This window comes from Acomys russatus, chromosome 15 (genome assembly GCF_903995435.1).
Source record: "Acomys russatus chromosome 15, mAcoRus1.1, whole genome shotgun sequence".
Classification (NCBI taxonomy): Eukaryota; Metazoa; Chordata; class Mammalia; order Rodentia; family Muridae; genus Acomys; species Acomys russatus.
The window spans coordinates 35,969,098-35,993,068 of NC_067151.1; the positions used below are offsets into that span (position 1 = coordinate 35,969,098).

Genomic DNA, 23,971 nt, shown 5'->3' on the forward strand with positions numbered 1-23,971 from the left:
CAGGAGTAGAGGGCGATTACCCTTCAGTGACATTATTTGACCTCTGGCAGCCAGAGTACCCATGCTAACTTCAGTCAGCTCATGTGTGAAGTAGGCCCCAAAAGAAAGCAGGAAGACACAGTGAAGTCAAGTCTCAGATGATTGGCACAAGCTAACAAAGCTCCTGGTTTTAGTGCTCTGAGCTAACTTGAATAAGACTTAGGGATTTTGTGTTTTATTTACAAGGCTCCTACAGTTCATAAATAGATGAACATTTGGTCAGAAGCCAGAGAAATCATACCTGAAAATCCTTTCCTTTAGACTAAAAGAGGCTGACCACATGATGACCCCATATGTATTTGGGTTGAATTAGACATGTAATACAAGTGCGGTGAATTGTAAAAAAACAAAACAAAACAAAAAAACCCAACAACAACAACATTCAAATTTTAAATGCAGTGAAACTTCATTATACATAAGAGGTCTAGACTCTTGGAGTAATTTCCTCCTTAGAAATTCTTAGAAATGGCTCCAAACCGTGGGTACCTGAACTAGGTTTTAAAGTTATAAAGAAGTTTCATTGTACCTCTAAAGCACTTTCAGGAGGACAAAGGTGTGAACAGATGTGATAGATCCTTTCCACACTTCCTGATGGCTGAGCATGAGCCTGCTCTTTACATGCAGGAAAGCTACCCTGCATTTATTTCGTTTTATTTTAATGCAGGAATTAAAACTATGCGAATTTTCAGTGTGAACGAATGGCAAACTAATAATCATAAATCAAATACGTCAGCGCTTGTTTTCTATAGGTTTTATCAAAATGTTTATAAACCAGTGACAAAATATTTGTATATTAAGATTTACATTGTCTGCAAATTTAACCTTTCCATTGTCTCCATTCTGAGTGCAATGTTTGTACCATTGGTAGAAGATGGTCACTAGGCAGCTGGCAACCGGTAGTGAGATTTGAATGGTCTCTACTGAAAATTCAGGTGCATTAGCCATTTTGTTACTTTGTAGTTGGATTGTTTCTCTTAATGTTTGTTATTTGTTGGCAAAATCAAAGTGCCTTAAGTTAAGAGTTTGTTTTGAAATCCATAGAAACTCGGTATCGGTTCATAACGCACTTATTTACAAGTCTCTTTCTGCATGTCCATTGTAAATTTAATACTGTAAATGTATTCCGATTCATTTACATGCCTATGGCTGCCTTTGATTAAACTTCTTCCAAAAAATAAACTCCTCATATGTTGGCTTTGTTCACCGTTGGTTTTACTTTCTGTCAGAGTACTTGAACGTAAGTTGTTGCATAATCAGTACCAAGTAGGTTCTGGGCTGTGCACTTATAGACTCCAGAATCTGAGGTTTGGAGATTCCGAATGACCAGGGCACCTTGTGGGTGAAGCATCTCACTCCCATGGCTTTTTCTTTCTGTTGCCTTTGAGAGCAGGGACTGTCCCGGCCTCTCCCAGGTGATTCCTGGCTTGGGGACTCCCAGGGCCACACAGTGGAGCTGCATTGCTTCTCCTCTCGTCCTGAGCATGTGCCTGGGTGGGCGGTTTATAATTCGAGGAGGGTAAGCCACAATCATCACTGGAACAGAAATCACTGCCTGGCCAACACTGTTTTGAGCCTTACAGATATAATTTCCTCTGTCGTAAACTGTTGTTTCTTTGATGACCAATGTACCATTTTCATGCAATATGTATTTTCCATCCACTTGGGGTCTGTCTATTACATGGCCACTTGGCATAGTCCATTTAACAGTTGGCTTAGGGATTCCGTCAGACACACAGTGCAGCGCTAGAGACTCCCCACTGGCACTTTTTACCATCCCTAGGGCATATGTCAGAATAACTGGTTTCTGCCCAACTTCTAATACGACAAGTTTCTCGATATAGCCAACTTTATTTCTAGCTGTGCAGCGATACTTTCCTGACTTGTCCCGAGTTGCTTTATAAATGATGAGAGATCCATTGCTTGCTATCAGATATGGGGAATTTTGTGGTCTATTAGAAATTCGTGTGCCATCAGGTAAAATCCAGATTATATCAGGTGGTGGGTTCCCGTCCACAGAGCAGTTTAGGGCTATGGACTTGCCAACTTGAGTGACTACTTTTTCATTGAATGGGTTTCTGAATGTTGGTCTTCTCAGCATTTCCAGGACGTCTAACTGCACCACCAGCATGCTCTCCCCTCCTTCGTTCCGAGCCACACAGATGAAGTCTGCTGAATCAGAAAGCCTGATGTTCCTAATTTCCAAGGTTCCATTTTTATGCACTGTGATTCTGCTTCCATAGTATGGAGCTGTGAGGACAATATTGTCTGGCATAATCCACTTGATTTGGGGAGGTGGGATCCCATCTGCTCTGCAGTGAAGTTGTTTTTTGGAGTGCCAAACAGCTGTGGCTTTAATAACAGTTTTATTTGTGTACAGACCGTTGATTAAGGGGGGTTTAGAGACAACATCCAGTTTGTACATTTTAGTGTCATCCCCACTCGGGTTCCGAGCTACACACAGATACTCCCCAGAGTCAAGCGGCTTCACTTTATTGATGGATAAAGTTCCATTGGCATGAAATGTGTACCTATCATTGGAGAACGAAATAACTCTGTTGGAAGGCAGCAACCAAAATATATTTGGCTTGGGTTCCCCAGTGACTTCACAGTCAAGGACAGCAGTGTCTCCAGCCTTGAGCCTCATGTTGGGCTTGTAGCTTTGCGTTATCCGTGGGCTGGCCGTTACAACTGTTAGGTGGACTTTCATTTCATCCTTTCCTAAGGTGTTCTGGGCATAGCAAATATAATCTCCTTCCTCTGCAATCCCAACTTTGTTGAAATACAAGGTTCCATTGTGGAAAAGGGTGTACCTCTTGGTCCTGTGGCCACTATCATCAGCTTGCACCGCATTGTTGATCATTGTCCCATCAGGCAGACTCCAGGATACCTCGGGCACAGGGGAGCCAGAAGCCTTGCAGTCAACTTGGAAGTCTTTCCCGTGGAGAACTTGCTTCTTCACATGATGCTTGTGTTCAATTTTGGCAGGCGCCAGCCTTAGGCGGACATGCATCAGGATCAGATCGTCGCCCATTTTGTTTCTTGCCACACACAAGTAGTCACCAGCATCCTTTTCCGTCACCGATCCGATAACTAAGGATCCGTTTGAGTAGACCTGGATTCGGCTGCCCATTCTAAGGGGGGAAAAGAGACAGAGGTGAGAGTGCTACAGCTTGCAGTGGGAGAAGTTATCTTTTTTAAGGTCTGAAGGTGGGGCTGGGGAGGTGGCTCAGTTAGTAAGCTTCCCGTCCCACGATCTTAAGACAGTGGATCTCCAGTGTACACATGAAAGGTCAGTGTGGCACTGCACATCTGTAACCTCAGCCCTAGGGGGCATCGAGCTAGGTGGCTCCTGGAGCTTGCTAGACACCCAGTGTAGCTGAAGAGATGAGCTCTAGGTTCAGTAAAAGACCCTCATAAGAGTGAGGTGGAAAGTGATTGAGGAAGACACCTGACACTTATTTACCTCTAGCCACCACACATGCATACACTAACATGAACATGTGCATACCTTACACAAACAGGTGAAAAGACTAAAACTTGATACACATTTACAGAATGCCATACTATGTAGAAGTGGGCTTATTTATATGATGTTAATCCTCTCCAGCTTTACTAAGAGACAACTGACATATTTGTACATGTAAATTATTTAGTATGAAATTTTGACACAGATAAAAAGGAAATCGTTACAATCAAGCTGATCACTGTATCTACCACCTGTGTGTGTGTATGTGTGTGTGTGTGTGTGTATGTGTGTGTTATACATGACATTAGCTTTATGGATAATTTCCTAAACTGTTACAATGAAGATCTAAGTCACTTATTGTTATCTAAGTCACTTGCTTAAAAAACCTTTGTAACAAGGCGTAATTTCCTGAAGACAGTGTTGTTCTCCAAACAGACTCAAAGTGAATCTCTTTTATATAACTTTTTAAACAGCTAATTGGTAAGTGGGATGCTAAGTGTAGCCAGTAGTTCTTAGATTTTATACATAAAAAAAAATGGATCAATAATAATTAACATTTTCTGCTAATGAAGAAACAAAACCACATATGTATGTGCTAAAATAGTTCCCAATGATACTTTTCAAGTGTATTAATGAAGCAACTATTCTGATATTTAACTAGAAAACAATCTCTCCTCTGTCTGCTACAGAAGACACCAAGCTACCACTCATCAGGAGCTAAAGCGCTTGCTGTCTGTGCAGCTGTAAAAGGCTGGCTTTCACATTGGCTCCCGTTCTGTGGACTGCTCTGTGTTGCCTGTAATTGGCACATTTGACCACCAGATGGAAGAGCCCAGCTTTAGTGCTAAGAACATAATCAAGGGCTCCTCAGTCCTTTTGACAGCATGAGGGAAACAGATGAAACTAATTTATCAGTCCACATTGTTAGCCGTGTGCGTGCGTGCGTGCGTGCGTGCCTGCGTGCGTGTGAGATCAGGACTGGCAGTGGATGTCTTTACCTGATGAGCCATCTGGTTGGCTCAAAAACTTCTTTTGTTTTTAATTTTAACTTTTATCTTTCTTTTATACATTACATCCTGACTGCAGTTTTTCCCTTCCCTCCACTACTCCCAGTCCCTCCCCTGTCGCCCAGATCAACTTCTGTTTCCCTTTAGAAAACAAAAACAAACAAACAAGCAAATTAAGCGTCTCAGGACTATCTAAGCAAACATGGCCTAACAAGATACAATAAGGCTTGGCTCAAACCCTCATGTCACTGCTGCATGTCACAACCCAGTAGTAGGAAAAGGGTCCGGAGTGCAGGCAAAAGAGTCAAGAGACAGCCCCACCCCCATTGTTGGGTGTCCCACAAGAGCATCAAGCTGCACAACCCTAAGTTACACGCAGAGGACCTAGGTCAGACAGGTGCAGGGTCTGTGTGTGTTGCTTCAGTCTCTGTGAGCCCTTATGAGCCCTGCTTAGTTGATTCTGTGGGCCATGTTCTTGTGGCATCCTTGACCTCTCTGGGTCCTACAATTCTTCCTCCTCTTCTGCGGGATTCCCCCCGATTTTGCATAGTGTTTGGGGGGTGGATCTCTGCATCTGCTCCATCTGTTGTGGGACATCAGCCCCCCAAACTTCTTAATGAACACGTTTTAAAAGCATCTAAAGGATGCTGGAGAGATTAAGAACATGTGGGTCAGGAGAGCAGCAAGCAACTTCACCGCCCAGGACTTCTCAGAGCACAACTGACAACCAAGTCAGCAGCCTCAAGTCATTTTCAAACCTGGTGAGTACTACCTAGAGACAATATAAGAGGAACAGTATGCTTTTTGTTTATCTCAAGTATGGAAAAAATTTCTCTGGAAAGAAACCAAGGCAAAATCATAATGTACATACAAATGCAAGAAATTACCAAGCACTTTGCGATTAATCTCCAAGTTTTTCTCCTATAGAGGAAATCCTTAGACTGAACTTAATTGAAGTTTCAGGAAAGCCTGTCTTTTGTCTGGTGCCATACCGTCACCTGTTATTAGCATCTCCTAATGTCTTCCAAAACCTTTTATTCTCAAATTTGGCTGTGTTATTAAAATTTCAAATTGTATAGTCTGAACAACTTGGCGCCTATGCTTCAAAACTAGAATGTCTGACTTAAGTGATGTGGTGTTGGCCCAGGCATTGGGCTTCTCACATAATTGTCATGTGTAGTAGAAACTAAAGCCCTAAATGTTAGTTCTTGACAGTCCGCCCCCTAACGTGTGTTAGCATTGTATGGGACCAAATTACCTGGCTCCTCTTTCCAGAGATTAAGATTCAACAGGTCTGGTCAGAGGTCTGACAGGTTGCTTACAAGTTTGAGACCTGGACTCGAATTTGAATATGTGTCATAATGACCTTAGGATTTCTAAGAACGTAGCATCTTTGTCAAAGCAGTCAATGCTTCTGATTCAAGTTCTTGGTTCATGTTATAGCCACTGGTACAGAGACAGCCTCTTAAAAAACAACTGACTTAAAGAGACACGTCTCAAATATGATCTAACTGTGTTATGATACAAGCATCATCCATTAACCAACACTTGCAGAACAGTGATGGAAGAAAAAGCTTTCTGCTTAGGGCAGGGCTGAGAGTTGCAAAAAAGACAGCATCAATTTGACAAGATTGTGTTTGCCTCAGCTGTCAACTTGAAAAAAAACTAAAATTACCTGAATGTAAAAGTAACTTTTAGTCTCCTGGCTCAGTTTTTGCCTGGGATGCTTACTGCCTCCTTCTGCTAACTTAGGCCTAGTTCTGGAAGCTTCTAGCTTCTGTACAATCTAACCTAGGCCCAGAATGTTTTCAGCCTCTGAGACTTACTGCTTAATAAGCTCACCCTTGCTGGTTCAGCTCTGCTGTTCTGGCTCAAACCCTTCTCCTAGCTGACTTGTTTAATCTGGCCCCTCTCTTAGCCCGTGATTGCTCTGCTTGGCCTCAAAATAACTCAGCAGTCTGCTCTAATCTTCTGGCTTCTCATTTTCTGGCTTGTTCGGTCTTCACCTGAGTTCTCTCTCTACAGCCAATCTCTCTATTCCTGTCCTGGTAAAAACTGCCTTCGCTCTCTGTAAAACTGCCTCTTAAGTAGCTTCCTTTTCCTTTCTCTTCACATTAGAGTTGGGCATTTCCTATTCTGACAAATGTCTGATTCATCACCTTTTCTGCCACTCAGTTACACCTTACTTTGAAACATAGGCGCTTCCTTCTACAAACTAACTTTTACTTTTGTTTGGGATTAAAGTCATGTACTACCACACCTGGACCTGTCTTTCTTCACCTGATACTAGTTCTATACAAGGCTGGCCTTGAACTCAGATCTGTTTGCCTCTGTCTCCTGGATTAAGGGCATGTTTGTATTCAAGCTGGATCACATAGACCTAGAAGGTCTTTGGATGTGATCTCTTGCCAGAACAACCATATTCTGAATACCTGCCAGTCTCAACTGACAGATTTTTACGTACCACGTTGCCCTGTGAGTATGTCTTTGGAAGATCGTGTTGACTGACAAGGGAGGGCCTAGCTTTCCCTAGTTGGCACTATCCCTTGGTAGTTAGACCTGGGCTGTGTACGAAATCTTGCTGAACACGAGACAGTGATGGGCCAGCAAGCAGCATCCCACCATGTTGTTGTTTCAAGGTCTTGGGTTCCAAACCTGAGTTCTCTCAATGTTGGGCTATACCTTGTAAGCTGAAATAAACCCTTTCCTTCCCTAAATTGTTTTTGGTCATAGTGTTTGTCAGAGCAACAAAAAGAAACTAGGACAAAGATGGTATAACAGCTATCAATATATGTACATGATATGGTATCACAGATAGATCTAAAAACAAAGTCTAATGCAGTAGTAGTAGAAATGGCAATACCCAACTTTCTCAATAGATTAAAAAAGAAAAACTAAGAAATATCTGAGTTGGAACACACTGTAGAAAAAAATTAACACTCATTTTTAGGACACTTCATCCAACCTGAGTAACACACGATCATCTTGTTAGCACACAGGATTTTCTCTAGGAGAGTTCATATGGCAAGTCTCTATAATTTTTGTTTGTTTGTCTTTTGTTTTTAGGTTCCCTGGATTAAGGACATGTTTGTATTCCGGCCTAATCACACAGACCTAGAAGATCGTTGGATATGATCTCTTGCCAGAACAACCTTGGTGTGTAACCTTGGTTGTCTTGGACTCCTTTTGTAGACCAGGCTGGCAACCAACTCACAGAGATCCACCTGCCTCTGTCTCCCCAGTGCTGGGATTAAAGGCATGCACCACCACTGCCCAGCCCTTGATAAATTTTTTAAAATTAAAATTACATTGTATTTCTTTTCAGACAAATAAAATTCAACAAAGAAAAAAGCTATAGATAAATGGAAATGAAACAACATGCCCTAAATGAGCAGAGAGTAATTGAAAATCTAAAAGGGAAAGAAATTTAAGAACATTAAAGTTACAACAGACTATCAAAATCTGTGGAGAGCAAAATCAGTATTGAGACAAATTTATAGCAAGATATGCAGATTTAAAACAGCATTTTCAAGGGCTCAGGAAAACAAACCCAAATTAAAGGGAATATATCAGAATAAAAAACTGAAAACAAAAAATGCAAAGTGGAAATGAAATTTGTGCACTTAGAAAAAAGGAGGGATAAATACCATCCCTAAATCTTTACTACTACTACTACTACTACTAATAATAATAATAATAATAACAATAACAACAACAATAACAACAGCCCCATAAACCAAAAAGGAAACATTGTAACTAACTACATCATTAATATTGTCAACTTGACAGGACCCAGCACCACCTAAGTCACAAGTCTGTAGGTATACCTATGAGGGATCATCTAGATTAGCTAGATTAGGTTAGGCTCTGGCCATGACTGGAGGGTTTTTCATGATTAATTGAATTGGAAAGACCCACTCTAAGTGTGAACAATGTCTTCAGCAGTGACAGAGACATAAGAAGCTCCAAAGCAAAAGTTGTCAGAAGGTATTTGACCAGCAAGGCATTTCTTGCTGGTGAGCTCAACTCCTCTGCTGCAACTGCTTTTGCTGACATCAGAAGTCAGCTTCTTTGGTCTAGCAAAGCGCACTGAAGACCAGGCCTTCAGCACCAGGCTGGGGCTCTGACCCTCAGCTTCAGGGACAATGCAGCTCCTGGCTCTTGGCATTCTCAATGTGAAGACAGCCATTGTTAGACTCCCCGGGCCTGTGTAAGCCAATCTTATTCCCCTGCAGTATATACTTATTCTACTGGTTCTGTTCCTCTAGAGAACCCTGATGCTACAGATACACATGGCAAAATCACATGAATCTTAGAAGTCCTGGGCAAGTTCTTGGAAGTGTACAGCCTACTAAAATTGGTCAAGAAAATATAAACATTAATAACATTGACTCAGTAATGAAAAGTCTTCCATATAATAATAATAATAATAATAATAAAAACCTGACAGCTGTACTGATAAGGAGCATGTAAAGAGTTACTTGCATTTCTTCTTAAAGTATAACTAGAATGCCAGAACTGTGCCAACATATTTTTAAAGGGGCAGCGTTATCCTCATTCTAAACGAAAACACAACAATAAAAAAGTTTAGACATATATCCATGATGGACATAAATGCAAATTTTCTCAAAAAAGTGCAAGTAAACTGAATTCAGGGTTGAAGAATGTTCAGAGAACATGATCAATTAGGGTTAGCCCCAGGAATGCTGGGATGGTTTAACATTTGCAAATCAATAAACATAATACAACATGATCAAAGACAAAAACCATATTATTATCTTTACAGATTCAGAAAGGAATTTAGTGCCCTTTTATGACAAGAACTCCACAAATTACATACTAAGGAAATTTATCTCAAAATATTAAAGCCTATATATGAAAAAAAAATCTACCATAAATATCACACTGAGTTAGAAAAAGCTGGAAGTGTTTCTTCTTAGAAGTTTTCCTCTGCTTCCACTGCTCTTACTTAAGGTTAAAAGAATTGCTAACTTCCTTATTCAATGAAAATCCAATCAAAATTCCAATCAATTGCTTCAAATAAGTAAATAAAGCAATCCTATAATGCAAGGAGGTAGAGTAGCTGCAGCAATTCTGCAGGCGGGGGAAATGAAAGCACTGGCATTGTGAAATTAAACGAAAAGCTGGTAAATGAAACATTGAAGATACTAGATCTCAAAATAGAAATGGAGAAATATGTGTTCACATATGGGTTCAAAGGTCACACTCTCCAGCTCACCATCTTAAAACTTTATGCATTAGTGAATCAGAATTTAACATTTAAGGTAACTTTGATTCCTGAAAAATCTGGAGATTAATATTTAATAATTTGAATTAAAAACTGCAATTTTGAGTTGAGCAGTAGCGGTACACACTTTTAATCCCAGCATACCAGAGGCAGAGGCAGGTGGATCTCTATGAGTTCAAGGACAGCCTGGTCTAGAGAGAGATTTCAGACAACCAGGGCTACACAGAGAAACCCTGTCTCAAAACAAAATAAAACAAAAATGCCAATGTGTTCACTAAATTCTCTACCAACTCACAGTAACACTGGGGGGAAAGCCCTTCAATTTCCAAGTCTCCATCCATATAAATTCATGTATACTATGTTTAATTTTTATTGCATGTATATTTTAATAAATGTAGATGAAAAGTCACTCAGCTTCATCTCTTTCTGTCATTATGTGAAATCATTACACATAGTCATGAAAATCACAATTTATAATTCACAAGCTATACTTCTTGCTTTTTAAGAAAAGGATTTAACAGATAAAAGTATAAATGAATACAAGTGTTGATAATGAGCATAGTAGAAAACAGTTTGTATCTGATAATATCTAGTTCATGGAATCTTGAATATAGTTCGCTCTGAGTTAATGTGCCTTTCATGAAGTGCTTTGCAGCTTTAAGAAAGAAAGCATTATGACATGGTTAAGGTGTGAAGCATCTAATTAGAGAGTCCTGAGTGAAACAGAGCACCTTATTCCTAGAGCCTCATCTTCATCATTAGTTCTCTTTTGGATATCGAAATTATGAATAACTTTCCATGGTTACCATTTTTAAAGCAGCCACAAGATAAGGAAAAAGGGAAAAACTGCCACCAATATGAAGGCTAATAAGGGTCCCATAAAGCTCTTATGTGTCAAACTCAACAGTCTGGACCCCAGAGTTCAGCTTGTAACCGTGCTTTTGTACTCGATGTCAAATGGAATTCCTTTCTTTAGATAGAATCACCTTCCTGTGCGTCCTATGTGATCTCTGAAGCTGCTGCTGGCCTGGCGGTACCTCTCCCCATTGTAAAAATTGTACAGGTAAATAAACAAAGGAGGTGGTGCTAACAGAAAGGCTTACCTGTGCCACTGGTCGATGACGACCTTGGATGGTAACCTCCAGATTATTCTAGGTTTTGGATCGCCAGTAGCTGAGCAGTTCAGTAGTAACTTTTCACCCAAATTCACCTCTGTCCATTTCTGAGAGGCAATTTCTATCCTGGGGACTGTCTCTTGCTCTTCCACTGTAAGAATCACTACCCTTCTCTCTGAGCCTGACGAGCTGGTGGCAATGCATTCATAAGTGCCCCTGTCAGAGGGAGCGATGTTTCTTACAGAGAGAGTCCCATTCGGATACAAGAAAAACTTGGAATGAGTCAACTGCAGCGGTTTTAGTTGAGTCCCATCATGGAGTACCCAGTGAACACTGGGCTGGGGAGTTCCTTTTGCAGTGCAGGGCAGTTTCAAACTTTCACCTAAAGCCCCAATGACAGCTTGCCTCTTTTGTTCAATAATAACAGGGGGAGCTGTGATGACTTGTATCTTAACCGACAGTGAATCCTGGCCAGCTGAGTTGCTGGCCACACACTTGTAATATCCACGGTCATAAACACTCAGATGATAGATGATCAACGTCCCATCAGGTGTTACCCAGACCTTTCTGTTTCCTCCAGGTGTTTCTGAGACCACGGTTTGGTTTGCAAGTATCCAGGAAATTGTAGGCTTCGGCATACCTTCCGCTCTGCACTTTAATTCCACTGTACTGCCAGAATAAACTGTAATCTCCTTGGCATGCCTGTCCAGGATTCTGGCAGGGTAAGAAACCACAGACAAAGTGACATGGAGATGGTCTATGCCTAGTGGGTTAGATGCAGAGCACAGGTAGTACCCACGGTCCTGAACGCTGACCCTCTGGATAAACAAGGTGCCATTGGGAAGCACATGGAACCTGCTTTTCTGTGTCCCTTGGGATAATTCAAGTCCTGATAAGATGAAACAAAAATTTTGCATATAATTCATCATCATCAAAGACTAAATAGGAAACATGAAGCTATGTTTTGTTAAGCTGACAAATACATTTAAAATTTAGAAGTCTTTAGGTTGCTAAAGCTGTTTCTCAAATTACTGTGCTTTTTTTTTTTTTAAGACATGGTTTCTCTGTGTAGCCTTGGCTGTCCTGGACTCACTGTGTAGACCAGGCTGGCATCAATCTTATAGAGATCTGCTTGCCCCCACCTCCTTGAGTCCTGGGATTACACCACTACACCCAGCTTGTGTCTCAATTTTTTTTATTCATTTAAATTTAAAGAGTAGATAGCTCAATATGACCTTCTCTGTATAAACATTAACATATATATATAAAATCCACTTTCAAAATATTGTTGCCCTTAATATTTTATTTATTATAATGTTTTTATTTTTGATATTGTAACATTATTAGATCATTTCCTTCCTTCAAAACCTCCCATGTACCCCTCATGCTGTCTTTCAAATTTATGGCCTCTTCTTTTAAAAAAAATATATATATAGTGTTTATATACATATATTCTATAAGTGATACATAAATATATAAAATATATAAATACAGTATCTTCATCCCATAGAATATTACCTGTATGTATATAGTTTTAGTGAAGACCATTTATTATCAGATAAATAATTGGCCCTAAATATTTCTGAAGGACTGTTATTTTGAGACAGGGTCTAACTGTATAGCTTAGGCTAAAATTTTGATTTGATTAAATTAATTTGATCCCCATTTCTGGGAGAATAGGCACATACCGTCCTAACTAGCCTTAGCAACTATTCTTTCAAACTTTCTTTTTTCAGTATGACTTATTGATTGTGTGTGTTGGGGGGGGGGGTGTCTGTGCATGGCGGGGGGCAGGGCACATGCATGCCATTGCCAGTGTATATAAATAAGAAAACAACTTGTGGGAGTTGGCTCTCTCTTTCTACCCTGCCTGTTTCAGGGATTGAATTCATGCCTCCAGGCTTGGCAGTAGGTGCCCTTTACACATGGAGCCATCTAGTTGCCCCATCCCCCAACTGTTCTTAACACATTATAGAAAACCTGCTAATTGTGGTGGGAGAGATGGCTCAGCAGGTAAGAGCACTTGTTGCTCTTGCAGAGGACCTGGGTTCAGTTCCCAATGCCCACACATTGGTTCATAATCATCTGTAATTCCAATTTCAGGAGGGTGATCCCCTCTTCTGACTGGTGGTCACTCCAGGCACACGTGTGCACACACAGACATATTAAGGCCAAAATCTCATACACATAAAATAAACCTAAAGCTTAAAATCTTCTAATAGAGGCTGGAGAGATAATTCCAGCTCCAGGGGAGCTGGTTCCTCTGTCCTATGGCTTCTGCACTAATGTGTGTATACATGCCCACTCAAGCATGCACATGCATGTACACACATGCACATGCGTGCACACACACTGAGAAAGTAAAATCTAAAAAAAAAATTATCCTAATGAGCAATATTCAAATATCAAATGAAGATACTAATTTTTTTTTTTTTTTTTTTTTTTTTGGAGAAATTTAAAACTAATGTTGTCTCTTTGATGACAACCCTAAAAGACAGTCCTTGTTTTAGATAAGGTATTATTAATGGTTCCAAATACCTGATGAGACTCTGGTCCAGTGGATGGTGGGAAGGGGGTTTCCAACAGCCTCACAGGGAAGAAAGGCATCTGAGTTAGTCGGAATAGTAAATCTTGCAGCCTTTCCTCCAATTATTCTTGGTTTTTCCAAAATAGTCTTAGGTAACGGGTCGTAGGGAAGGAATTTGGAAGTTGGCTTGTGAACAGGCTTCTTATCAAAGACACTCCCTTCTGCTTGCTTCTGTCCATTCCAACGTAAGGCGCCAGTGCTGGCCTCTGGGAAGCCGAGAGGGGGCGGCATGCTCATCGCTGGCCTTTTGCCCTTTTCAGTAGTTTCTGAGTGTGACTTGAGCTGAAATTGGTTTTCTGGCCTGGGAGAGGGCTTCCATTTAGAATTCTGTGGTTTGTCCATTCGTAGTGCTGGCATAGGAGTGGAAGGAAACAGATTAGTGGAGGGAACGTTAGTGGCTCCACTTATGGTCTCAGGATTTGGGCTAGCCTCTGCTGAGGACTGCTGCCCATCTGCATTGTGCCTTGGGGGTTCATATACAGTGACCATTCTATCTGTCATCATCTTGAAGACCGATGTGACCTCACTGTCTGTAACCACGTCTTTAGTAAAGGGAGGAGGGGAAGGAATGGGCACTGGGAGCATCTCACTGCTGAGGAATGGAGGTATGGCTGAGGCACTTTTCATAGTGGTACTCTCCTGCGATTGGCTGAACAGTGTTGTTTCTGAAGCTGTTGTATTTGCCAAAGTCTGAGTGTGTTCCTGAGACGGTTCCGTTATGCCCAGGAGACTAGTTTCTGAGTGAAGACCAACTGTGCTTACAATTCTACCAGTGTCTCGAAGAGGGGCATGAGTGAAAGCCGAGGACGAATCAGCTGCTGTTGGAGCTGGGTAGATGCTAAAGCTGGAAATCTGCTTGGGGGTGGTGCTTGGGTTCTTCCTGTTCTTCTGAGGCCTCTTTATTTGGCCTTTTGCCTCTTTGGATCTTGTCTTTTGGGTTTTGGAGATAATGACAGATGTGGGGGCAGTAGGAGTTGTCCGTGTGGCTGTCTCCACGGACAGGAAGCTCGTTGTAGGCAGTCTCTTGCTCGTGATACTAGAAAGCACTATGGAGGAGTGGGTGAAGGGCTGCTCTGTCCCTGCTGAGAGACTTCTGGCAGCTTGTGCTTCAGTGGCATTGTGGTGAGTGGCCGCCATTGCTGCAGATGGTGATGGCGTCCAACCTGGAGAGAGTGTTGTAGAGTGTGAGGGAGAGCCATCCTCTGTGGGTAAGAGAGGAGCTATTTGGGGAGGCATTGTGGCTGTGTGCTTTTGTACACTGAATTGATGCACCTTCTTTGACATCCCTTTTTTGTTGTGCCTGTTTGTAAAGATCCGGTGCCAGGGAGTTTTCCTTCTTGAGGATTTTGTGCGCGTTGCTTTTGTTGGCATTGAGAGTTTGCTGAGGGGACTGGGAAGTAGCGATGTCACCACCAAATCTCTTTCGGCTTGGATGGTCCTAGACATGCTCAGGTAACCACTGTTGTCTATTGGAGTTTTCCCCAGGGATGCAGATGTTGGAGCAGAAGTTGTGCTTGCTTCAGTGAGAGTCACTTGGGTCCTTTCAGCTCGGAAGTATTCTATAGTGGTTGTTATTGTCTCAACGTCTACATTTTGTTCGTTCTTAAATAATAATGCTGGTTTCTTGACCATAGTGGTGGACTCTTCTGCTATGACTCCAGTGTTGTTAGCTCTGGAGAGGGTGCTGAGAGATGGGCCTGGGATGGACAGTGCTGTAGTAACCAAGGGGAGCCTCTCTGTGGAAGAACAGGTTCGGCACATCCCCTGAGACTCTGTGGCTGAAAACTGACTAGTGTTTCTGTTATCAGGTCCCTTGGGTGCTGGCCTCACAATCCTGTATCTGTGCCGTCGGAGAATTGGGGTTCTATGTGGGCTTATAACTCGCCCTCTCCTCCACGGTGTCCTCTCTCTTCCCAACTGCCTTGGCAGGGAGAAGTTAGCTGTGCTGTTTCTAGGAACGTGAAATAGAGAAGGGGCAGCCGTGTGTGAATCTGAAAGGCTCTTGGGGAAGTTAGGCTCTTTAGAAGTGTGAGAAAAGGTGCCATTATGCCTGGCTATGTTGACTCCTGTTACAGGTATCTGATGCCCATAACTTTCTGTTGGACGTACTGAGTGCATGACTGTATCAGCTTTGTTGGTAAAGCTACTAAACATGTTGGTGTGGCCATAAGCGGCCACGGTCCCTCCTGTTACTGGGTGTGCACTTAGGGAAGATGCTTGTCTCCCTGCCTGAGCAGAGTCTTGAATTTCCGATACTCGTGGTACTGACGGAAAGAGAATGATTGCATTTTGGTTGGTTGTATCTTCTATTTTGCTTGCCACCATTGGCTTTATGCTCTTTGACATGGCTGTGGCATCAATAACATTAAATGACTTGGAATCAGAGCGGTGTTTGGATTGTAGTGTTTGTGTATTCACAGTCGAGACTTCTGTGCCATGAGTTATACTTGTCGCAAAGCTATGATTCACTGCTCTAGAGTCAGCAGCCGATGGCGTTTCTGAGATGCCAGAAGCCTTAGTTTTCAGAACAATGGCTTCTTCATCTAGAGAAATCATGCCGGAAGCATCTTCTTCCTCACCAGGAAGCACCACAAAGGGAGCGGCCAATGGCTCCGGCTTTACTGTGGTATTTTCTTGCTTCTTTGTCACAGAATTCTTTTTTGCTTTCTCTAATAGTGCTGCCCAGTGTTGTGGGTCAATTCTCCGAGTCGAGAGAGGGAACTGCCTCCTGTGCTCCCTGAAACGACGGGGTGTGGAATCCCCGCGCCGCCGGTGTCTTAGCTCTCTGTATTTGTCTTTCTTACGTACACCAGAGACTTGTTTTCCAGCCTCTTCCCCTGCCAAAGCTGATGTAGAGAGTTTCAAAGATGGTGGCTGCTTAAGGGGGACACTGGGATTGGGGTCTCCAAGTCCAGAACCATCTGTTTCTCGATCATGCTCAACTGTCCTGTGGCCTTTCATTTGGACTGAGACTTGAAACATGGAAACATCAGCCCCCGACGGATTGGCCGCTACACAGCGGTAGTGACCTTGGTCTTTTGGAGTAACCTGTAATATTCTTAAGGTCCCGTTGTTAAGAATTTGTCTCTCTCTCGATGACTGAGCAAACACGGTGTTTCCTGGAAGGACCCAGCTCACAGAAGCATCTGGAACACCAGTGGAAAGGCATGGAAGATCAAGTGTCTCACCAGTAACCACTGTTTGTTGAACTCCATTTTCATGCATGGTTTCTGCATAGGGCTCCACCACAGTTATCCTGTAGGTAAGTATATCTGCATCTGCATAATTGGTGCTAATACAGTGGTAAAGCCCTGCATCGAAGGTATCAGCCATCTGCAGTTCTAACTTCCCTTTTTTGTCTATTAGGATTCGCCCATCCTCGCTAACATAAGGGGCCTTCACTTTACTCCCGTCAGCCAGAAGCCATTCCAAGTGAGGTGGAGGGTCACCTTGGCCTGGGCAGTCCAGGGCAATAGTGCCCCCAGCCAAAACAGTGTGTTCCAATTTGGTACTGTTCATCATCAGAATCATGGTCCATTTGGGTTTCACCAGTCTCACCTCTGCCCTTGGTAAAGTGATTTGAGCATCAGTGGAAAACTGGATCTGTAGCGTACTAAGTGTGGTGGCGGTTCTGTTCAGCTGCAAGGAAATTTTTTCTTGCTGGAACCAGAAAGGATCTGCTCTGAAATCAGCCTCTACATTGGTGAAAATGTCTTCAGGTAGAAGAGCCACCTGTTTATATTTGGAAGACAGCCGCGGCGTCTCAGTTAGCTGGGGCTTCCTTTCTAATATCAGAGGCGAGTCACTGTACAAAGCTAGAAGCTGCCATACAGGCTGAATGTGATCGTAATCGACACTGCACACCAGATTTGTTGAAAACGACATATTTAACATGATGTAGTCATTTTCTTCTGTGAATGCAGCTGGCAATGTCCTGGATGGCTTTTGGATACCGCAGTACACATTGGCCTTATTTCCAGACAGGTCTGTCATGTTCAAAGACAAGGAGCCAAAAGGTTCTATGAAATCCTGGGGTAAAATGGAAGCAGATCCATTGTCCTCTGGAATAGCCAGGCTCTTTAACTTCAGTGATGGGTCAATGATAGGCTTTGTACACAGGAAAGCTCCATCTGGTACCATAGCAATCGGTCTGCCTTTAGAGACCCTGGGGTTCATGCAAAGAGGACATTGCTGAGGACTGGAGGGGCTCCTGTCCTTCTTGCACTTTATTACATCTAAGGGGGAAAATCATGATTTAATTATTTTCAAAAGTTGTGGTCTCATTAAAAATTAACACATGAACATTTTAAAGAAACGTTTTCACTGAGGCTAAAAACAGCACTTTCGAAAATTACTATTTAATGACTAAGTGACTATGTTTTATGCTTCTGAAATTATTTTTAAAAATAAATTATCTACTCATCATGCTGCACTATAATATACAGGTACAGGGGTTTTATTTGCCTTATTTGCAGCTGCATTTATTATCCATAGGAAGACCTGGAGATAGACAAGCTCATATTCATATTAAGTACTTTGATTAATAACACTTCAGTTCCTCATGCCAAGAATTTAGGACAGTCGTGTAACTTTTCTATACTTTAAAAGGTAACCTGCTTAAAAATCTCTAGGTCCTGGGATCACATTAAAAACTCCAAGCATGTTTTTCATTATCCAATGAACAGTTTATGTTCTAGCTTAGTAGAAATAGGAATGGAGAGATACAGATAGAAATAGGAGACAAAGATGCAAATAGTACCAACCAATAAGATGGCAGTATTGATAGGGCATGGAAAATGGTTGAGATGGACAGTCCAGGTGGTATATTTAGTGATGGTCCTGTTGGATGTGGTAGACTCAATAGTGCAGAACCAACTTTAGTGAAAGAGGGCATAGACTGTGCCCAGTAATGCCAGAGTTTTCAAATTGTATACTAGTAGTCACAAAGGAGTCCTGCCCACGTCCTTAGATGACATATACTTGGGTGTTTTAAATATTGCTCTGATGAGCCCATTTTAAAAGCTTGTCATTCAATACTAGATCAATTGTATAGAGTTTTCTCTGAAGCAAAACATAGTCTGAAACCTTTGGGCTGTTTCACATAGTAGTTCCTCTACCATTCGCTGAACACAGCAGGGGAGAGAAACATTAGATGTTCCTAGATATAATTCATGGGAACAGCCTCACGCATACGCAGTTTCCTTGGAAAGGCCCAAGGAAGTCACTCTAAACCCTGTAGGTGTGTAACAACCCTCTCGTCTAAAGTTAAACATGGTCTGAAAATGTGAACTGGAAAATTCCCAAAAGTGAATGTTAGTTTAACATTGCATGCAGTTCTGAGTACCCTGATGGAACCTCCTGTTCTCTCAGTGCTACCCCTGTCCCCTGAGCACAGGCCACAATCCTTCTGTCCAGTGCATGCACACAGCATATGCTCTCTGCTGAATAGCTTCCAAATAGCTACTTTAGGCACCATATAAACTGTGATGTCATCATAGTGCCTGTGTCCAAGTAAATTTTACTTTACTAATAATCCCCTCAGACACAAGAGTCTAACCGTCAGATATGCCGGGGCGAAGCTATGGTGGACATGGTTTCTTTCAGAAGACACTTCTCAATTTAGAAAAGTGAAACCAAGACAACACGATATAAGCACATGCTGAAGTTTTATGGCTGATGGTGAGAATGAAAAAGAAACTTGTGTTAGCTTTGTTACCATACTTCAAACTTCAAAAGTTAGGGCCACAATGTGCTGAGGTAAACATGGCATTGTCTGGTACTAACTAGGGTTTCTGCATCCACTGCAGGTCCTACAATGTATCCTTCGTGGATCAGGGAACACTACTGTACTTTTTGCTGTGCCAGGTAATCTTACAGCCACTACTCAACAAATTTTCTAAAATAAAATTGTGCAGAGGAGGTAGGTAGAAGGAAAGAAAAGCTTAGAATAATCACAATGTTCTCCTTCCAGAGCCACCTGCCACCTACTGACAAGATGTGTCCCTTATCTGCTTGTCACTGCCTTGGATCTGACCTCATGAAGCAGAAAGCATAGGCAATTTCTGGCTTGGCTAAACCTCATCATAGAATTGTGCTCATATCTGGGGATGTTAACTACTGCTTAAACCTGGACCAGAGTTATCAGGCCGCATGTTTGCTCAGATGCAAATCCTCCTGAGTCACATGACTCCCTTCACACCAGTTTCCAGTCTCATACACATGCTTCCTATCTCCTAGCCACATCATTCTATGCCAAGCCAGTGACATGAGCTGTCTTTCCAACGTGCCCAGTGCTGTCACCCACGCCACACTACTCAAAGACTCAGTCTGATCAGCACTTATTTCCACTGGGCTGCCTACTTTACCTCTCCTGGTGCCCTCTCCCTGCTTCTCTTTTCTTAACTTTCGACACTCACCATGAGAATGTCTTCTTTGCATGGTTTCCTTCCCACGGGACAGTAAGCTCTGTTTGTTGATCTGTATGTTAGATCCCTGGCCAAGGGATGTCCAAGAAAGATGCAGTTTAAGGAAAGAGGGAAAGAAAGAAGGAGTGAGCAAGGAAAGAAGGATAAAGAGAAATGACAGGAAGGCGGGCAGCTGGCAGGACTAATTCTAACACTCTGATGTTTACACATTTTAACTTATAAATTGAGATAAAGACGTTCTGTGGTAGAAACTAGCCACTTGAAGTCTTTAAACATCTGTGTGCCTCCCAAATTGTTATAGATATGTATATTGTCTTCAGTTCTGTCACACGTATTTGTGAACTTTGCTACTTGAGATGGTTTTATGAACACTACACTTTGACTTGGCATCGTAAAGAAGTTACAAACATAGATATGCATAACAGAAGAACAGCAAGACTCGCCTTTTAGATCCGTGAACAAATGCATGTCAGGAAAATAGTAAAAGTCTGTACTTATACAAAGGCAGTGCCAAGAGTTCTGTGAAACCGAGGGATGAAAGATGCAAGTACAGTACATAGGAATAAATTAACGCTGGACCACAGCAAGTATCAGAGAAACTGCCGCATTGTGGCCAGGAGAAGGCTTTCAATTTGCTTAGGGTAGATGACAAATTTCTAAGTATAAAGGTGATCTGATTGATTTATAAGTCTTGTGCAATTATCAGTAAGCCATCACAAGACAAGGGGACCTATCATTTAGATATGACTGAAACATTTTAGCCCAAAAGCGTTTCTCTATATTTGACATATAAATGTTTGTAACTTTATGACAGGTATGTGCATTGTGTACTGGCACATGACACTCCTACATACATTTTATGTTTTCATACACACGTGCTTGAGACATAGTATGAGCATGGATAACTAATAAATGGTGAACTCATTTTTTTTTTTACCATCTAAATGGCTATATAATATTTAACAAAAAGTATTAAGCATATGCTGTGTCCCAGATATATTGCAGAGGCTAGGAATAGAAAAATAGCAAAAGGCAGCAGACATTTCATTCTATAAATTAACCCCATACGTGTAGTATAATAGTGGTCATTCAAGAAAGAAAACAACGGTGAATGTTTTCTTTCTACAGGAGCGATAAGGTCATTGTTCTGTTACCGATGAGGTAGAGGAGCTGCCTGACTCCCTTGGAGTGGCAATGCTGAGCAGAGCTGCCATCTGGGAGCACAGAAATCAGAGAAGGAAGGGAAGAGCTACAGGCAGAGGCAACAGCAGGGCTCGGGGCTGATGTAGTGTGTTAGGAGTTGGAACCCAAACTGCCTGCCTAGGAAGGGGAGGAGCTGAACAGTTTTAGAGAGGCCGAGGACAAGCCTGGGCACACTCAGGGACCTGACAGTTGGACCAAGAAGCACGGGCTTGATTCTGTAAGCCACAGATGAGCAAACTTTTCACTCAGAACGACAAGGAGTTAGGATTGCCAGCCTCACCGACATAGCTGCCTAGTATCCTAGCCGAGGCACAAACACAGCTGCAGATGTATAGAGCTCGTTGTCGCATCTACATTATCCAGAACTTCCCGTTACAGATAAAACTTCTCCAGCTGATTCCTCTACTTAATTAGTACTAAAAAGCAAATGGTGTAGATACCTGGCTTCTCCTGTATCCAGTCAGACAACCACTTTAAACGGCAGTCACAGGTCCATGGGTTTCCATGCAAATAGAGGCTTTCTAGGTTTGGCATGTAGGAGACCATTTCTTGTGGGAGGGAGGTCAGGAAGTTATCAGACAAGAACAGGTACTTAATGAAAGAGGTTTTAAATATCTGGAGATAGCTTAATGAGACAAATGTGTCTGGGTGGAGCTTTGTGAGGCGATTTCCTTCTAAATGTACCAGGCGGAGCAACGTGAGTCCATAAAAAGCCGCAGGGTTGATAAACTCAATGCTGTTGTGATCCATGTGCAACCGGGTCAAACTCTTGAGTCCATAGAAAGTATCCTTCCGAATTACTTGGATTTTGTTATAGCTCATTTTTAAGACCTGTAATTAAAGAGATGAACATATTTGTTTTGTAGAACTTTCACAGAAGGAAAAATTTGTGAATACAGAAATATGTTGAGATGAATCCTGTGGAATATGCATACTTCAATTACAATAATTCAAACAAATTAATTTCCAATTAAATGTAACAATATTAGAGAAATTAGAACACACACAAGCACTTGTTAATATTAACAAATTATGGAGAAATATATAGTATGAAAGATAGCGATGTCATGGTTACTTTAAAGTCTTCTTAATCTTTAATTCTGTATAAGATTAGTCATTATAACTTCGATCGCATTCAAAACAGCTAAGTGGAATACGGTGCACAGGGTGCCAGTGAGGCAGGATCTGTCGCACACGGATAACTGTTGAGGCTGGGTAATAAGTGCCCTGGAGTGTTTCCATTATTTTCTTTATTTTGTGATTAGAATACAAAGTAATGTGTTGCACTATGGAACTTTTGTGTGTGTGCGTGTGACCATATTTTTCTCACTCATTTTCCTCCAACTATGCCTCTACCCTCACCTGGATAGTTCCCTGTCTTGCCCTAGATTGCTTCACTAAGTTGATAACACTCTTCTGCCTACTTTTGTGTATGGTGGGAAGCAATAATAAATAATAATAATAATAATAATAATAATAATAATAATGATGATGATGATGATGATGATGATGGTGATGTTAAATAAATTTAAGATTTATGAGACTATGAATTTCAATTTCCTCCATTTGTAATATCTTTATTGAGATATAATTGACATTGAAAAATGTTTTGTTTTTAAATTTTAGCAAACAAAACAAAGGGTTTCATTATGGCATCTCTGTACACACACATCATTGTACATTGCTCATATTTGCCTCTCATTACTTCTCATTGTCCTCCTCTTACTCCTGTTGGTTCTCAGACGTCCCTAATTGGGTTCCCTTCTGACTTCATGTCAATATATTAATATATCTAGTTTCTACCCATGAAAGAATCCATGGTATGTGACTTTCTTTTCCCATTACCTCATTTTACTACCTCATGTCCCTCTGGGAGGCCCTTTTCAGAGCACAGCACACTGGTTTCTAGAATATCCACAGGGATGTAACTGGTTCTATATTTACTATCTCATCTTAGGAAATAGTCATTTTCTCAAGTTAAGACCAATCTATATCAATAGGTTTTTTTTTTTTTTTCGTCTTTTCCTCACTCAAAGAAAGAAGTAATTTACTCTCTCTGTTTCTCGGGATTCATACATTTAAAATATTTTATATGAATAGAATCATACAGTATGTGGCTTTTTGTGCCTGGTTTCCTTCACATAGCCAAATGTTTTCAAGATGCTGTTGTACATACCAACCCTTCATTCCTTTTTATTTCTACAGAGGATGCATGTTACAGTTTGTTTTTCCACTCATCAGTTGGTGGACATCTGGCATGCTGTCTTTCTCAGCAATAGGAATTTAATTGATTCTGAATTGGAAGCCAAATAATTTTGAATGTTTCATGATGTTTTAGTATTCATCAAATCCATTTCTAATTAGTTTTTAATCATTTTCTAGTTAGTTCTAAACATACTATTTTTTAAAAGAAAAGAATATGAACTATAATACAAACCGTAAATTCGTACCCATTTTTCTGATTCGACTTAAAATATCCTCTCTACAAAAGAGGTTTCTCTGAAATGACAGTGTACATAACAAATAAAAGCCAAACTGAAAACATAGAAAAGCTTTGCTCTAAGTCTTTCCTGAGAGTGAAACCTCAAACCCAATGTTTCTCAGTCAGAAGAAAGAAAAAAAAAAAAAAAACCTGGCTAAGAGATTAAACATAGGTGGAAAATTTTATGGCAGTTGCAGGATCAGTTCCTCCTGAAAATACATGTCCCAAATGCAGCATGATCTCACAAAATCAGCATCATCACATGCATACACTGCACACTGTGCTTCCCTACCTCAAAATACCAAACGTAGCTCTGCCATGATGCTTAAAGGCTCTGTGAGCAGTGGCTAGTGATTGCTATTATTTGCCATATGCAAATTATAATGAACATTATAGGAC

At 41.4% G+C, this 23,971-nt stretch overlaps 1 protein-coding gene across 1 annotated transcript in view; it reads right to left on the reverse strand.

The window, feature by feature from the left end:
* Positions 1 to 418: 418 nt before the first annotated feature.
* The window catches only part of Igsf10 (immunoglobulin superfamily member 10), a gene marked incomplete at its 5' end in the record, with an annotated part of 29,506 nt that continues 5,953 nt past the window's right edge, over positions 419 to 23,971 (reverse strand). Inside the window, 4 exons of the mRNA XM_051156902.1 lie at positions 419 to 3,170; positions 10,864 to 11,764; positions 13,414 to 17,697; positions 21,531 to 21,921. Coding sequence (XP_051012859.1) covers positions 1,262 to 3,170; positions 10,864 to 11,764; positions 13,414 to 17,697; positions 21,531 to 21,921 — 7,485 coding nt within the window. The remainder of the gene's footprint in view (positions 3,171 to 10,863; positions 11,765 to 13,413; positions 17,698 to 21,530; positions 21,922 to 23,971) is intronic.